This window comes from Montipora foliosa, chromosome 8 (genome assembly GCF_036669935.1).
Source record: "Montipora foliosa isolate CH-2021 chromosome 8, ASM3666993v2, whole genome shotgun sequence".
Taxonomy (NCBI): domain Eukaryota; kingdom Metazoa; phylum Cnidaria; class Anthozoa; order Scleractinia; family Acroporidae; genus Montipora; species Montipora foliosa.
Window position 1 is genome coordinate 42750591 of NC_090876.1, and position 17500 is coordinate 42768090.

The window sequence follows — 17500 nt, forward strand, 5'->3', positions numbered from 1 at the left end:
ACAGCAAGACCCACATAATAGGGGGCCCATACAAACTGTGTGACCGTTTATGTCTGTATCTTTCACATAATTTCGATAAAATCCAAAATATCGTAGAGCTATTATAATCACATACCGCAAATCCTCCATTAAGTCCCCCACCCCCTTTTCAGAGGAAGAAAGTTATTAAGTCCCCCACCCCTCCCCCTTTCACACACACACATTATTCTTCATAACCAAATCAATAAAATGATGGACTGTATAATTAATTAATCACAACAGTAACAATTCATGTGGACTGATTCAGTATGGTTTATTCACACGCTGGAAGTTCAGATTTGGTTCCCGCAAGTAAATAAAAATGTTGCAAATAATATACAGGATTTACGGTATAATAACAAAACAATAGAATGGACTGTAGGTCCAATAACAGAATAGGCTACAGGTCGTTCTATTGGTACCCTCAGGTGAACGTCCAACCCAAACCCTTCAAATCACTAGAATTTCGTCATTTTCAGCTACAAGGATTACCACAAACAACACTTTTGGTAAAATTACATTTATTTTGTTAAGATATGTGATCATGATTTATTGAAGTTATGAGAAAAATATAGAGATTAATGGTCACATAGTTTGTAAGGGCCCCCTATGGCCACATAAGCATAGCAATACCTCAAATAACGTCTCATCACTTTCGTCAAAAGGCTTGTTATTCAGCTTGCTAATCAACTGAGCTACTCCTGTTGTAAGGTTAAATAACAGAAAATATTGTCAAAATCATGAGAGGACATGGATTGGAGAGCTTTCCAGTGATAAAAATCTCACATAGTTTTAAAGAAAAATCAACATAAGGCAAATGCTCTTCATCATACTTTGAAGTCTTAAATAAACTTACAGATTATTATTATTAATAAATTTGTTATTTTTATCATGTTTTTATTATTATTACTTACCATGAGCTTGTGTTGAATTTTTTTTAAAACATTTTTTCAATCAACTTACCAATGATTTCAAACTTGTTGTTTCTGATTGGCATACAAAGAATTGGTCTGTGAGCTTCCACTCCATTGTCAGAACTCATTGCAAGCTATCAAAAACAAACACCACTTGTTATTTCCAAAAACACTTTTTTACCAAAAAATTCTGTTTTTAAGAGGTGAAATTAAATCACAGACTTCTGGGCCCCTTTGTTCCAAAGCTGATTATAACTTAATCCAGGATAAGCATAAAACTTATGTTTCACGTTTTCAACTTTTTGGTGAAAGTTTCTTTTGCTTCTTTTTGTTTTTCAAGATTGACTTCCTCTAACGTAAAGTTTTGCCAAATATCAGCATTGAACAGGATTTGGGATTAGAGAAAAAAACTCCTTCCTTAATTTTTAATCTGGGATTAGCATTAATCAGCTTTTGAACAACCGGACCCTGAAGTTCAACTTTCAACTAGTGGTTTCAGTTTTTACTGTAGCACCAACCAGCAGACTGCATTAATAACAACAACAACGTTTATTACATACTAGTTACAATGAAAAGTTTGTCCACCCAAATTTAGCAAAGCTAATCAAAGATTACGAAAGGAAAATAATAATTAGTTTTAAGAATAATGTCAATGTAAAAAGTCACACTGACTACTTCTATTATCATAAAGATGTGAGGTACTACAGTGGAATGCAAATTGAGATTCTAGCTAATTGATTGCTGATAATCTTAAGATTCAATAATATTTGACAAAAAGGTCGAGACAGCAGAAAGCAAATTGTTATCTTTAAGAAAGTTATGACATTTTTTAATTTCGACATGTTTCAATGTTACAAACATCATCGTCAGTTACAGAATATTTGAAAAACCGTTAGGACTACATAACAACTAGGTGAAACATGCATAATTAAATATGATTAAGTGACAAGAAATACATATTTGAGTGAGTTACTGAGTGTTGACAAAAAGGTTTACTCTAGATGAAGGATATCACAGATATCAAGTTAAGATTCTTTCCAATAAAAGAACAGAGGAATAGCAGTGATATGGAATTCATTAAATGCATTTAAAGTAAATTAATTGCACTAAGATTATCTTTAATTTTTAAGACCAATTATAACAGAATTGGTGCTGGGGCACTAGTTGAAGACACTGAACACACAAGACAAATCAATACATCTCAAATCAAATCAAACATTGGTTTTTGAGAAGAGGAGAAAACCGGAGTACACGTAGAAAAAACCTCTCTGAGCAGAGTAGAGAACCAACAAACTCAACCCACATAATATATTTATGACGTTGAGTCTGGGAATTGAAGCTGGGCTACATTGGTGGGCAGCGAGTGCTCTCACCACAAGGTGCGGGTATTGGTGCTCTGGGTGTTTTTTGGGGTAGGGATGGTCCCATGGCCTCCGGTCCATAGACCCTCCTCTCTCCAAAGCACCTGCTTGCTTGGTGGATACCCTTGGGAGGTGAACTGTGGCTCAGTTGCCATGGTGACCTCCTTGCTGCTGAGGCGAGTGCTTCTCCTCTCTTGCTACCTTTGCGGCATCTACCCTCCAGTAAATTGGCGTAGTGTTTTAATGAAGGATAAATAATTTATAGCCAACATATTGGGGTTCACTTTTTCAAGCACAATACATTAAAAAAGCAGACCTAAAATTTAGTCCCCAAAAGCCGAAGTCCCACGTGGCTTGCTGGTGGAGAGACATTTACTTTGTGATGTTTATCAAAAGATTAAGCTTGCATCTGATTATCGCTGCATTTCCAGACATAAACAAGCTTGAATCTCATACAAGACAAGTACCGAAGAGGTGAATCTGACTCGCGAGAGTGAGTTGTATTGCCCACGAAAAACTGAACAGCCTGTTTGTGGTCACTTCATAACATAACGGGATAATTAACAAAAATAATAATTATTCTTCCATGAGCGCAAGTTGGGTATGTGGTGGTAAATAGCCAACGAGGCACATAGGACCAAGTTGGCTATAACCAGTCTCATATCCAATAAGGGTGAATGGAACAACTGTTTTATTAAATTTTCATTAAATTCTGAACTGTTTTACTTACAGCACAAAAGAATGTTGTCTCAGTTTTTACAAAACAACCGATGCAATCAGCTTCCATATAAGGTCATTGTGGTAAATGAGCTGATAACCGAGATTGAGTGAGCCAATCAGAACACTAGAAATGCAATATCCGAGATTGAAAATTTAATAATTGAATTAAAGATTACTGATTGACCAATAAAATAAATTAACCCAGACCCCTTGATCAACTTACAATTCTTTTAAACCTTTGATCTTGAGTTGCATCAGGAACATTGAACGTCTGAAAACCATGGAAACAAACCATCAAAATTTGGCTTTTTACCCACTGTACATGCTTGCAGAGGTGGTGAATATCGTGAAAGCAGTTATGGATTAACCTTCAGACATGCAAGCTAACTATGACAACAGTGTTGGTGGGAGAAACTAGATCTAGAGGTGTTTGATGAACCACTCCACCCGACCCCACCAAGTGTTTTTTCGCTGTTTTAATACTTTGGAAATATTTTACCCACAATTATTGATACATTACTATGTAATCTACAGGCTACTACGTGGTGTAAGCCTCGCACAAAACGAGAGCGCACAAAACATCCCGAGAGCTGTCTTAAAACTTTTGTTTAGGCCTAATAAGAATACAGAAAGTATCGTAAACATGCATAAAAGATATTAACCTTAGGCCTAATTAGGCCTCAACAAAAGTTTTTAAGACAGCTCTCAGGACGTTTTGAGTGCTCTCGTTTTGTGCGAGGCTTACACCACATAGCAGCCAATCTTCAAACTGTTGACGTTAAAATTTAATGCAAAATACATAATGATATCAATTTTGTAAACTGCAGAGGGTCTGCAACATCACTCAGTATGGGATTCTTTAAAAAAACAAGCCAGTTACATAGTATGTAAATGAGGGGCTGGACAACCTGCAAGCCAGCAAGTCATGCGAGTCTCGCATTTAAGTCTAAGCACCCATTTTAAAATGGTTAGCTTTCAATAACTTTATGACTCACATGGTTTGCCTCCTCTTAAATAGAAGAAAATTTGAAAAGTTTAGAGAGCAGGGTTTTCAATAAAACTTGAAGCCGTTGGTGGCTGCATGGTTTGATTAGTGTAACCAACGATATCAACAAGGGACCTAAGGGTCTCTTTCTCAAGGGGTGACTGGCCTGGGGTCATGGCATTTTTAAAAGAAGGCAGCAAAATGCCACTTTTCAAATAAGCAAAATTAATGATCATGTTTGGACAACTTCATGTTGACATTAGGGAGTTTAAGAAATGACAACGGCTAAAGCTACGACAACGCCACAAAACAATAATATGATTGGTTAAAAGATGGAAAAGAATCGTGCTGCATGTGCGGTATGCATTTCATTGCTGTACTCTGCATAACAACAATGTGAAATCACCAAATTTGAGGTTTTAATGACAACGTGAGTGTACAAATGCGAATCTTTCATTCTATATTAATTCTTTTTTTTTTACTCTAAAACCGCTCATAGAAATTCAATTTTAGGATAATTCGCTCACATTGTACCAAGTGAACGAGATGAAATAATCGCAAAAGGCTTAGGATTGTGCAAAGTTGCATTTTGAAGAGACATTTTCATCACCGTCGTCGTAGTAGATCTTAAAATCCTTATTGTCAAAATATCAATAGATCTGAAAGTACCAGTAGCTGACTCCTCTTAGTGAAGGTCAGCTGTCAGTACTTATTGAACCCACTGACCTTGAAAGGGGATGGATGAGTTGTCTTCTACCTTAACCTACACTAATAAATTGTACTAAGTGGACCATTGCTCTACCAATAATATCGAGCCAGTGACAAACTGGTCAGCAGTAAGGACATATTATTTATGATCTGTGCACATTATGAGGGGGGTCTAAGACACAGCTCACATCCCACAGGTCAAGACTAGAAGTCCCTGCTTTACTACCAACTTTATTCATTCACTTCAATGAAAGGTAAGGATACCCGTCCAGCTCTAGGGTATCCCTATTGAGTGTAATTCACTGCTCAAGAATCTATTTTGATGAAGGATGAAAACCGGATTACCAGAGAAAAATCCCCGGAGTCTGATTGTGATCAACTGAAACTCAGCCCACATACCACCTCAGGGCCGAGGGTTGAACCCTGGTGACAGAGGTGGAAGGCACGGTTGACAACCGTTAAGCCATCCTGACCCCTGATGAACTTAGCCAAATGTTTCCTCTAAACATGACAAAAACATTTTTAGAGTGATAAGGACTAGGAGACACTTTCAGTGTTGTTTACTTAGCTGTAGCACAGTGACACATACACTGACCTGTGACCTGTGACCTGTGTTTTAGATCTGCTCCACATTATATTACCTTGCCTGTTGATGCTACCAACTTTGCTATTCTTGTAGTGAAAGACCCATCATCTCTTCCCTCACTGTAACTGAAGTTAACAGGCAACACACTATTATTATAACAGTTACTGAAAGTTTTAGGCAACCTATTAACACACCCTCCACAAGTTTGGATACGTACATTGTACTGTTGGTATTCCGAGTTCCAGATACTCTTAAGTTGAAGACTTTGGTGATCCTTAAATCCTAACAAAGGAAGTAAACACTTCTGACACAGGCTACAGTTACTTTAAATGCAAATAAAAAGTAAATTATTGTTCTCAGAAGAAAGACATTCCTTTTAGACTGTCAAAGTTTATAAAAAGGAATTTATAATTTCAACTTGGAAATGACCTATTGTTTCTACATGAATTCCATTATTCAGGGAAAATTCTACCCTAGTAAGCAAAGCCACACAATTGCCACAAGACATATGGATTTGCCATCCCAGTGAATAAATGCCGCAGACATGAACTTATAAATCATAAAAGTTTCATATCCTTTGCTGACAAGGTATACGTAATGGAGTGAGAAACTGCGGCGCTGCATCCATGAGTGTCTAGATCTAAAATAATAATTTGGTAGTATCAACTGAATAGATGTACAGTCAACTCCCACATTGCGGACACCTCACTATTACGGACACCCCGCTATTACGGACAGCAGCTAAATCCCCAGCGAAAGTTACAGACGTTTGACTGAAATAAACTCCCGCTATTACGGACTTACGGACACTTTATTCGGTCCCAACGTTACAATTTTATTTTTTTCTCTCTCGTTATAGCGGACACCGAGCAGCATCTTGGAAAATTTGCACACATATATATCAAGTCTACTTTTTCTGCTTTTTTTATTCATAGAGGGGAGTTTAAGTTGCTAATGAATTTAGTCTCCTTGACGACAAAGTGGGGGAAGTTGCAATTCAAAGGAGAAGTACACAGAGCCGATTGGAATGATATTTCAAGGCAATGTGATAGCTGATGCAATCACTAGCTGATGTCCAGGTTTTTCCTTGAAAATAATTTTTTTTAGAAATGTAGGTTAGTGTACTTCAGTACAGTAGGAAACCAAAACGATGATGGACATTGCTGCAACATACGATGACTGTTTTTTACGTACTTAGTACTGTACACAAAGGGTACGTAACTCCTGTTCTGTTAAGTTCTTCTGTTTGTAAATAAAGTTCTGACACTCTTTGCGTGCGACAACGGGTCTGAAAAAGTACTGGAGTTAATGAAAATGAACACACCTGTGACCCCCTTCTGTAAATATGGTGTAAAATCAAAATTTTCACGCACCCCGCTATTACGGACTCTCGCTATTACGGACACCAAATCGTGGTCCCAAGGGTGTCCGCTATAACAAGAGTTGACTGTACGTATGACCATTTCAAGCAATTGAAAAGCTGAGCACTATTAAAGGGGACCTAGATGTTGTTAACATAATTATGCTGATCACTACCAGTTTACAAGGTAAAAGATACTAATAAACTATATTACTGCACATAAACTATATTACTGCACATCACCTCCAATAAGATCACAGGATAATGAGTATGTGCTCTAATTCTCTGCTTGTCTAATTGCTTAATAATTAGTGGGTGGTCAGTCTTATTTACTGGAAAAGGTGATTCACCTGTGCTCTTTCCTCTGCTAAGCTGTTACCCAGTACTGGGTGCATTAACAGGAGAACAGAACATCGTTCACATTTCAGCATGGACAAAGCCCGCCTCATGATCTTGTGCACAACTTTGTCAAGTGAGGTCTGCTCTTCAAAGATGTCATGGACAAGCTCCAGCAGTGCCTACAAATTGAAAAAAAGGGGTTAATAACTTATAATCTTTTACCCAGGCTTCTTTGTGGAAATGTCTACAGTGCACCTATATAAGCACTTGCTATGTATATTTATAGTCTAATAAACTAGATATTGCTAATTAAAAAGACCAAAAAATTTATTTAGCCCAGCTTACCAGAGCCACCACACTATCCAAAGATGACCTTATTTTTATTCAGACATATACCTCTAACCTTGCTCTCATTCAGAGGATAGCCAAGACAACTTAAGCCACAAATAATAATTATTATTGTGAAGTATTGGCCCTTTTAATTTGCTCTTGCTACGCATCTTATTACTTTAGTTTGAAACTTTACAGGGCAAAATAGTTCAAAAACATCACTACTTCCAACAGTCTCTTAAAATCCACAGCCTCTATGGGTTTATGACAAATTCACAAATGACCAGCTCTCAAAATTAATCGCTCTATTGATGGAGCACTGCCGCAGCACCTCAGACAGTAATGGGTTCAAATCTTGCTCAAGCCTGGATTTCTCAAGCTGTCCTTTTGTTACCTACTGCTCAAGTAACATTTAATATTCCTACATGTATGATTCATGCTAGTCTTTTAATAATTAAAAGTGATCCACGCAGGTTTGAAAGATATAGAACGACTTTCATATATATATGACCTTGAAATTAAAAAGGGTTTGCAATTTGTTTCACAGACCAATGTTTGGCAAGATTAAAACAAACTTAAAAAGCCTCTCCTTATTCCCGCCAAGGAAACTCCTTATATTGGCAGTAAACAGTGTCTGTCAAACAGATTGCCCAATCACATCACTGCATTTTAAATGATGTCATCAAAGCGAAATGCTGATTGCTTTCCAGAAAGTTCCATGGACAGACGATGTTGTTTGCATCCACGCTCACTTTAAGCCAATGAAAATTTGCGCTCATTTGTTTTTGTTTGATAAGCCAATTAAATGTCTTACACATTTCTTTTTCAAGGTCAAATGAAAGACGCTCTTATCACTTACTCTGTTCCTGTTGAATTCAATTGCTGAGAGTTCAAACAGCTTCGCATTGGTGATGCCTATTCCACAGAAGGTCAGATACATTTCACAGACCTAAAAAGGAAAACAGTCATTCTTTTTAACAAAAATTAACAACGTTAAGTATATTAAGCGAATACTAAATTTGATTATGAAAACAATGTAAGGGGCCAATAATAACATGGTATGAATTATTATAACAAGCTGAGCTTTAAATTAAGATATGAACTTCAAACGTTTCACTAGCAAAGAAATGAAAGATGGAGTTTAATGTGAAATAAAATGTAGATATTTGAAGTGTGGTTCACAGATGAAATGGAGAAGTGATCCTCCCACTAGCTTACCTGGACAATTTAAGTGATAGACCAATTTGGTTAAATCAATGTTGTACATAATTCAAATCAATTGGGGTTATAAGATTATTTGTGTAACTTGCATTTGCATGATAATGTACTTAATTGTAGCATAATTTTCTCACATCAAAATGATACGGAAATACTTGGGAAAAACTGTTTTATTCCCAAAGGATTTGAATTGGGTGCAACACTGAGTTAGTTGAATTGGTCTTAGACTATATTGTCCCTTTTAGACACCTGAAAAATTCAGGCAGCTTTCAATGGGAATACGGTTGAAGCTGCCTGAATTTCTTAAATTAATTATCCAGTTAATCCATTCATTACTCAGGCATCCCAGGATGCTTTCAGTTGACAAGTAAAATTGTCTGGCGTTAGACAGAGTAAAATCTGTTAAGTCTCACTCCCAGGAGTCAATGGGTTAATGTCACACAAAAATTAAGACGCAGCACTCAGGTGGGAGGAAAGAGGCAGGGGGATAAAGTGTTGTCCAGGGTCCGGGTGCCAACTGCCACTGCAAGGCCAGTGACTGGGGCTAGGCCAGCGCCTATGTCAGCAAGTGTCATACTAGCCATGCGCAGGTAGCCTGAACAGCGTGTACCTACATGTATGCCAAGCTCATAGATGGTTTGGTCAGCAAGGGGAATGTACTATGCCACCATAGCTTCAGTGTTGCTGAAGGGTTGGTGCCATAACACTTATCCCCAAACCATTTTTAATAGAAATGACAAAAGCATAAAGATTACAAGATATCTATCCATATAGGAAAAACTACCTTATAACAATACCAAGGGGATAACCCTACTAGTCAGGGAGGGAGAGGAAAAAGACTCACTTGCCAGTCAAGAATAAAATGAGGATTTCTCAGACAATATGTGCTTACACTTAGGATGTTTGTAAGGAGCCAGGCTAGGAGTTACATACTTCATCATTGAAGAAGAAGAAAATGGTAAAAGGTAGAGCTGTATCAGCTTTCACCATAAACTATATTGTTAAAAAATGACTCCCAACAGTTTATAAAAATCTTTTTACTCAGTCTGAGAGTGAATAAATAAATACATGTAAGTTTAATTATAACTACCCTAAATTGTTATTTCAACTTTGGAATTTAACAAGAGAAACACCAAACCTCCTCATCTTCTTGAGTGAATGGCACTGGTCCAGGCATCTTGTTGATTATTTGAGCCACACCTACAACCTATGTGGAAACCAAATACCCATTAAATGTGTAAATGTCCCACTAATTTACAAGAAATTGGATTAAATCCGGCTGAGTTTGGTTTATGTCTTAATAGCTGCACAGGAAAACGTTTGGCTCAAAGTTATTGACAGCCAGCAAAGCGCAAAGTAAGACCATGTGATGTTTTAAACTCTATGCACCGGTATTGGTTTTCGAAATGTCATTTTCTTACTTTTACCCCACAGTGAGTTTTTTTTATGCTGTTACCTGAGAGTAGTTAAGATTCTTGTTGAGAAGATTTTATAAAAATCTTACTTTTAATTAATAACAAAACAATAAAATCATATGCAGGCCCTCCTTTTCTCCCTGCATAAATTTTGCTGATCCACCCCTTCTCCACCCACCCTGCTCCACCTTCTTGCTCTTGACCTGTCCCTTGTACCAGGGAGAGGGGACATTGCAGTCCGATGGTTCCTGTGCAGGATTTGTATGTGTCTCCACTTGGTTCAAATCCCACTCTCACCATTGGCTGGACTGACTAGTCTTGGATGATCTCAAAATTAATTCAACTCTAGCACACTTTGCATACAGCCAATCTATTGCCTCCTGAAAATTGGGGTTCTTAATTAATCATGCTAATGGACTGCTTTGACCGCTTTGACTGCTTAACCTATTCTTACCGCAAACACACTAGGACAACCCCAGTTGACGAGTAAAATCGTCTGGCGTTAATTAGGCAAAGCAAAATCTGTTAAGTCTCACTCATAGGGGTCAATTGGTTAAAGTGTATTTGAAATGCTTCTTTCAAAATTCACTGTTGTAAAGCGCATAAATTTGAGCATATCAGTAAGAGAAATGCCCCATATATATAAATGATACACACTTTATCAATATATTATCGCTTCAAGCTCACACTTACAGACCATTTTTAGACTGGTAATGATGACAATGATGATGAACTTTACTTCAGTGTCAAAAGTTAGAACTGGAGTACTAATAGACCATTTTACAGTTGTACCTAAGTTACCTGGCCTAAGAATGGAAGCGAGGCTGCTGGTGACCCTGTTTTGATACAAACCTTCGTGCTTTTGTAATCATTATGTTTACGGACTAATTAGAATTACAAAAACACAATTTACACGATAAAAGCTGTGGGGGCTGTATCAATACAAGGTCACCGGCAGCCTCGCAGCCATTCATAGGCTAGGTCGCTGAGCATACAAGCGTAAAATGGTCCATTGGGGACACTACACAAAATTCAAACCAAATGAACTCATATCAAATCATAGGTTGGTTTTTGAGAAGAGGGGAAAACCAGAGTACCCAAAGAAAAACCTCTCGGAGCGAGAAATTAAAGGAGATCACTAACAAACTTATACATGTGATGGGAATTGAGGGTGGGCCACATTGAAGGGAGGAGAGTGTTCTAACCACTGTGCCCTAATCCTTGCTTCCTATATCAAGGCTGCTGCCTAAGAAAATTTTAAAGGGGCCCTCAGAGCTAAACGCTGAGAACCTAGGAGCCCAACATATAAAGTGAAAGGTGTTGCTGTGAAAAATTAAGGCACCCAGAGCTATTCTTTGGGAGCCCCAGGCTACTGGGCTCCTGTTAGGCAACAGCCTTGTATATGACAGCTCCATTAACAAAGGTGAGTTTTTTCCTATAAATAGTGAACTCCACTCATGCAAGAAACAAAAACTCTACTAAGTTGACAAGCCCCTTTCCTAAAATCTGCTTTTGGACAGAAAAAGCACCAGGGAGGACAACATGTTTAGCGATAAGCATCCTGGGACTTGGACTGCATCTTTAATTTGGAAGTGTTCAGATATCTACAGATTTTATTGCATCATCTTCCAAAATGTTGGAACTTCCAGGATTAAAAAGACAACAGGAGACTTTTTGAAACTAGGTGCACACACCTCTCCTTCATTGTTCTTCACAGGCTTGCACAATATGCTCTTAGTGTGGTAACCAGTCTGCCGATCAACTTCCTTGTTGAAGCGTGGATCCTAAAATGAAGAAAAACCTTGTGGATATCAATAATACTGATTAAATAATACCGTGTATGATCATTTGTCTCACAATGTACAACAACCTAAGAGACTATATATGTTTGTCTCAGGATGTAGGACCACCTACTGAGTGACTACATCGTGAGACAAACAATCATACACCATATTATTCATTTATCACCTCAATGACTAATAATTTTGCGGGCTCCTCTGTTGATAATTGAGTGTGGTTGAAATATAGGGGCTTGGTTACTAGTTTATAAACTAGTAACCAAGCCCCTATATTTCGACCGTGCTCTACCTAATCTAATTACCTCTCTTTTACAAATATTACTGATTTTATGCAACACATAAGTACAGTAAAATGCTACGAAGAAGAACCTAGATTTTTTTAAGTCTGGCAAAATAGATTCTTATAGTTTGGAGTTCTTATTGGAAGTTTGGGCGAAATAGGTTCTTAATTTTTATGAAGAAGGATATTTTTGTTGATTACAAGAAATTGCTATAAATCATCTTATGCAATGGCTAAGAACACAAACAAGCACAGACCACATTTATTGTAGAAAACAAACATTTTTTAAATTTTTATTCGTTTTTTTTCTATTGTTGCATTTTACATTATATTTTCAGTACTGTAAAATAAATTTCCCATATTAATGCCAGACTTTCAGATCAAAATGTTTATGAAAATTTAGTCTAACCCCACATATAAGAACCAGTTGATTTTTCTTGGCTAAACTGGTTCTTATATTTTGGAGTATTAAAATGACAAATTTCTGCCAGGAGGTTCTTAAATCTCTAAGGTTCTTCTTCGCTGCATTTTATTGTATTTGAAATGAGAATGTTATCTGAGTGGAATGTCTTTGAGTAACTACAACAACTTAGTTTTTGTCTATTATAGTTAAAGACCTGCCTATTTTGTAAACAGGAGGCTGTAGTTGAATTAGTCAGGTCAACCATCATTTTCTGTAAGCCATTTACATCCAAAAGAGGAAAGGAAATTCAGTTTGTTTTTTTATTGTTATTTATTTATTTTATTTTATTTTTATTTTTATTTTTATTTTATTTTTATTTTTATTTTTATTTATTTATTTATTTATTTATTTATTTATTTTTTTTTTTTTTTGGGGGGGGGGGGGGGTGGAGAGCCAGAGGTTTCTTTGATCAATGACAACTGGGGTGGAGGGTGACCCACAGTGCACACAAGGGAAAGAACTACCGCATTTCATGATTGTTTGATTTTTGCCGAGTAAACTATTGAGGCCATTCATGTGTTTTCTCTTTTCTAATTTTACCATTCTTCGATTTTTCCCTACCATTTGCTAACCACCAAAAATTCAATGTTTGTTTGTTTGTTTGTTGTTTATTTGTTTGAGCAGGTTGAAGTTTTGGCAGCTATTCAACTGATGTGGACCTGTTATACCCACCCACCCACCCATACACACATACACTCACAGAGGACAGCCACAACACCGGGAACTTCATCCCCTGCTCTCCTCGAATAGTGTGTGGGTTCTTTAACGTCCCACAGGGAACTCATGAACATGGAAGATATTTATGAGACGGGGCCTATGGTTAATAGTCCTTTAATACCCGAGAAGACTTGAAAGTCTAACCATATATATGGGGGTGTAATTACAAAGGCAGCACTTTTAAGACCCTGAGAGTTGGTCCAGCCAGAGTAGAACTCACTACCTCCCACATGGTAGCCCAGTGCTCAACCAACTGAGCCACGGGTGTGCGCTAACAGATAAACTTGAAACATTATTAATATATGCAGATAACGTTTGACTTTAAAAAGCCCCACCAATATGTAACAAATTGTGGAAGAAAATATTTGCAAGCCTAATAATTATAACTTACACCAATGACTAATAAGTAGTGTCTATAAAAATAAGATAGTGTCACTTCAACACAATTATCAAATCAAAATAATGTTTCTGGAGGTTTAGATACTATAGCCTGGGAAGATATCGTTGACCTCACCTATTGTCATTAATGTGCTAACCAGAGCCTCATTATTTCTCGAAACAAAGAGTCTTTTGTTCTTGTGGTTGGCAAATTTGAATGACAAAAGTAATGTTTGTAAACAGATATCTTCCCTATAAAAAACCCTTGAGATGAGGTTGAAGCTAAATTGATCCGGCAGAAGCTTGAAGCAATTAATATATTAGTTCGCAGATAAGCAGAAAGTAGTACGTTGTTATACACTGCAAACGCGACGCGTTGTGGCAAACACACGACGATTAAACCCCAGGGTCATATCTAGAAAAGCAACACATGATTTTGCCTGTCAACAAGGTTCTTGGTCAAGGATCAGATTAGCACTAAAGGGTTTCCAAGAGAAATCCGTCAACATTAACACTGATATCGCAACTTATCAGACGGTTTTGTCTGTAAAATATAACACGTTTCGATCAGTGATCAATAATTGCAAGTTAACTCGCCTGCGACCGCAAGTCGAAAGAAACAATAACATACCACTGTGCCGCTTTTCGAAACAAACAATACCTGTCGTTGGGTATTACAAATTACGATTTGTTGCTTTTAATTTAAAGAAAGAGGCGATCGACAAAAAAGCTGCATTGCTAGGTGGTGTGGGAGGGACAAACATGATATGGCTCAAAATAGATCATATAGGCCATGCAGCGAAACGCAATCGATATCAGGGCCGCTGATACCAAACGAAACACGAATATATTGAACGTCTGAGTTTGGACACCGCTGCGCAATGGATAATTTCGCATGTGAAGCGTAATAAGCCACCCACACAATGTTGATATAGCCAGCTAACTCAGAACCGGTTGATGGAGAAAGCACAATGCTACGTCGTTGATAAAATTAAGACTTACATAAAATTTGAGCGGAGAATGATAAAGGAGCGCATTAAAAGTGCGAGGTAATATAAAAAACACGATTTTTTTAGATATCCTTGAAGATAGAAATGCAAATTTGATGTTGTGAGATGATAATGCACGATACTTCAGCTGGGAATATTTCTTCAAAACATAAACTATTATTTTTTGGGCCGGACCTCTTGATTTACAACTTAAATCTCCTATTTTCGAGAACATGATTTCCTCACATGAATTTTTCTAGATTGTCTATATGGCACCGATGCATTACTAAAACGGCCAGACTCTCGTTTGCCTTTCTTTAAATTGTGCCTAGGTTGGTAAAATACAAATAAAATGTAGGTGAAATTAATGGCGAATAAAAATAGCCACGCATTTGCCTGATCCGGGTCGGCACTCAATTTAATTTTCGCAAATAGAGTTGTACATTTTCCAGCCCAAAGTACTAGAAACAAATTGCAGAAGTCAAACTAAGTGATAACGAAATAGGGTACGAAAAGCCAGAAGAACAGGCATAGCTAAATCAGCTCGCTTGAATCGCTGGAAAGATTCGCAAATATGACGCGCGCATTTAGAGACCAAAATCGAACGATTCTTGGAATCGAACGCGCGAAACACAGACCGATAAATTGTGCAAGAAGACATCCTTTGGCCAAACAGCAATGCAAGCGAGCGATTTCTGGGTTTACATACGCCTAAAACTCCTAATGATTTATTTATACTTAAAACGTTACAGACCTCGTATGCATCGGGAATGTTAACAGTTTCTCCGGTTTCTGCCGCGTAACCAACAAGTCCCTTTCCCCAAGGAACGGTGATCTCTTTCTGTTGTTGAATGAACTCCTTTGCGGGCGAATTAGGCACTCCGATCTGCACATCGAAAACCTTTGAAACGAGTGACTGTTTACCTTTCGGCCCCTCCACGAGAAATAATGAACAGCGATCAGCATTTGTTAGGATCCCAACATTTACTAATATTTTATAACTCAATGTAGTCAAATCGAGATCGTTGGCAATGTCCCGCACGATCTCGAAAAAGAACTGTTTCTCGTTGCTGTTTTTCAAGTCCAATTTGGACGCGGCATTCAAGCCGATCGAGGTCGGTAGACGGATTTTTGACTCGATTAAAGCACCAAGAGCGTGCTGTTGTCCGCAGTTCGGCAACGATTTAGTTTTTCGAAGCTGACGTGTTGGCGGACTTCGCACCCTCCTGGATTTTTCATCTCTTAGATCACAAGTACTTAAATCCAGGGAATCGACAAAACTCAAAGATCCATGTTTGCGACAACCGACATAAACATGTCGTTTTGGATTCGGTTGGCGCTGCGGTTCTGAATACCTCCGAGTAATAGGTGACGTTTGGGCCCTTGCTCTACCTTCGGTCAACGTCACTTGACTGATATTTTCTCTTCCCTCGTTTGAATCGATGAAGTGCACTGTATCATTGAAACGAAAATTCTTCGCGCTGCGATCGTCACAGTTTTGAATGAGCGATGCATCTGGGGAAAACACGTCGGGGCACTCTTCTCTTGCCTCGCTCCACAATACAACCATACGCGTAGTACCCTTGCGTACGAAATAGTCTTCTGCCAGTTGCGGATTATCATCCAGCCACCGTTCAACTTGCTCAAACGTTAAAGTCATCGTCTAGCCATTATTGCTAGGTCAGCTCAGCCCAGATTAAGAAACACATGGCGCTACCAGTTTGTAAGATTCCCCGCACGGCCTGCCCAGCGATCACTCTGTCATCGGAACCGCCAAAAATATACTCGATCGCGCATGTAACTTGTTTTAAGAGTGTAAACAAACCGAATATCGAGAAACCTTTATAGTGCGGGGAATGTGTCTGAAGAATTTTCACCTCTGATGGACAGTTGTCGCGGCTGAATTTAATTTTATCCGGTTAATCGCGGTCCCGCACACATGAAATGTAATACCATAAACTGCAAGTTGCCCAGATATGTGCAGCGATATATTAAACATGCCATGAGCAATGCTCAACCGCAATCGCAGGCCGCTGTTTTTTCAAATGAGCGTTTTCTTAGCACGAGCGATCTTCGTTCCACAAGATAGGGTTTGCCTGTGACAGACAATATTGATTACAGTAAACGAACAAATTGTCGCTTTCAAACGCTGTGGAACGTGAAATTGGAACACAAAACGCAGTTGTGCAATTTTCGCAGCGGTTTATCTGGTCACGCGAGATGTCCCAAGCACCACCGGACCAACTTCAACGATGCTGGACCGTCTGAAATAGATCATTTAATGTCTGTATCCGAACAGATGAATCGATATTGCTAAAATACAAGAGACATTTTGCAGTTTTTCCATTGCAGATATTGTTGATTTCGGTAATCTTCGTATGACGTCTCGTGTTCTCGTTTTTACGTACGTATGAATATGAAATATTATCCGATGGAGACAAATCACCACGCACCAGCCCACGAACACAGGCAAATATCCAGGAAATACTATGATACCTATTTTACCAAAAAGAAAAAATATACTGTTCTTTTTTTCTGTACAGACGTGTAAGTTATTGAGCCATCGATCATAACAAAGATATTTAAGTGCTGGCAAAAGAAGAACTGGACAAATGAAATTAAGTTTAATTAAAAACAGATGAGGCCTGATGAAAACAAAAAATAAGTGTCATGTTTCTTTTTGGCCATCTTCTGCTAAGTAAATCACGGTTTTTTCTTTTGGATTATCAGAATGCTCGAGTTGAATGGCGTTAAAAACAAGCCCACTATAGCCCAAGTCAATCAAGTTAAGACCAAGAGCACAGCTCAACGGCGCGAGAAGATATAAATCTGAGGCATCCGAGAGTTGCGTGACGCCCCAAAACATCGGCTGCGAAGGAGACTACCTCCAAATACGAAAATTTGGTTTCAGTAAACGGAG

The 17500-nt window shown here is 38.1% G+C and overlaps 1 protein-coding gene across 2 annotated transcripts in view; it reads right to left on the minus strand.

The window, feature by feature from the left end:
• Positions 1-16764, minus strand: part of LOC138012776 (dual 3',5'-cyclic-AMP and -GMP phosphodiesterase 11A-like) — a 32852-nt gene extending 16088 nt beyond the window's left edge. Inside the window, exons 1-10 of one of the 2 annotated variants that reach the window (XM_068859666.1) lie at positions 15335-16764; positions 11649-11738; positions 9678-9746; positions 8181-8270; positions 7003-7170; positions 5510-5574; positions 5348-5417; positions 3237-3284; positions 982-1066; positions 652-719 (exon numbers count right to left, since the gene is read on the minus strand). In XM_068859666.1, the coding sequence (XP_068715767.1) occupies positions 652-719; positions 982-1066; positions 3237-3284; positions 5348-5417; positions 5510-5574; positions 7003-7170; positions 8181-8270; positions 9678-9746; positions 11649-11738; positions 15335-16240 (1659 nt within the window). In that variant the 5' untranslated portion in view covers positions 16241-16764. The remainder of the gene's footprint in view (positions 1-651; positions 720-981; positions 1067-3236; positions 3285-5347; positions 5418-5509; positions 5575-7002; positions 7171-8180; positions 8271-9677; positions 9747-11648; positions 11739-15334) is intronic. The other variant, XM_068859667.1, reaches the window with a different exon arrangement.
• Positions 16765-17500: the final 736 nt, after the last annotated feature.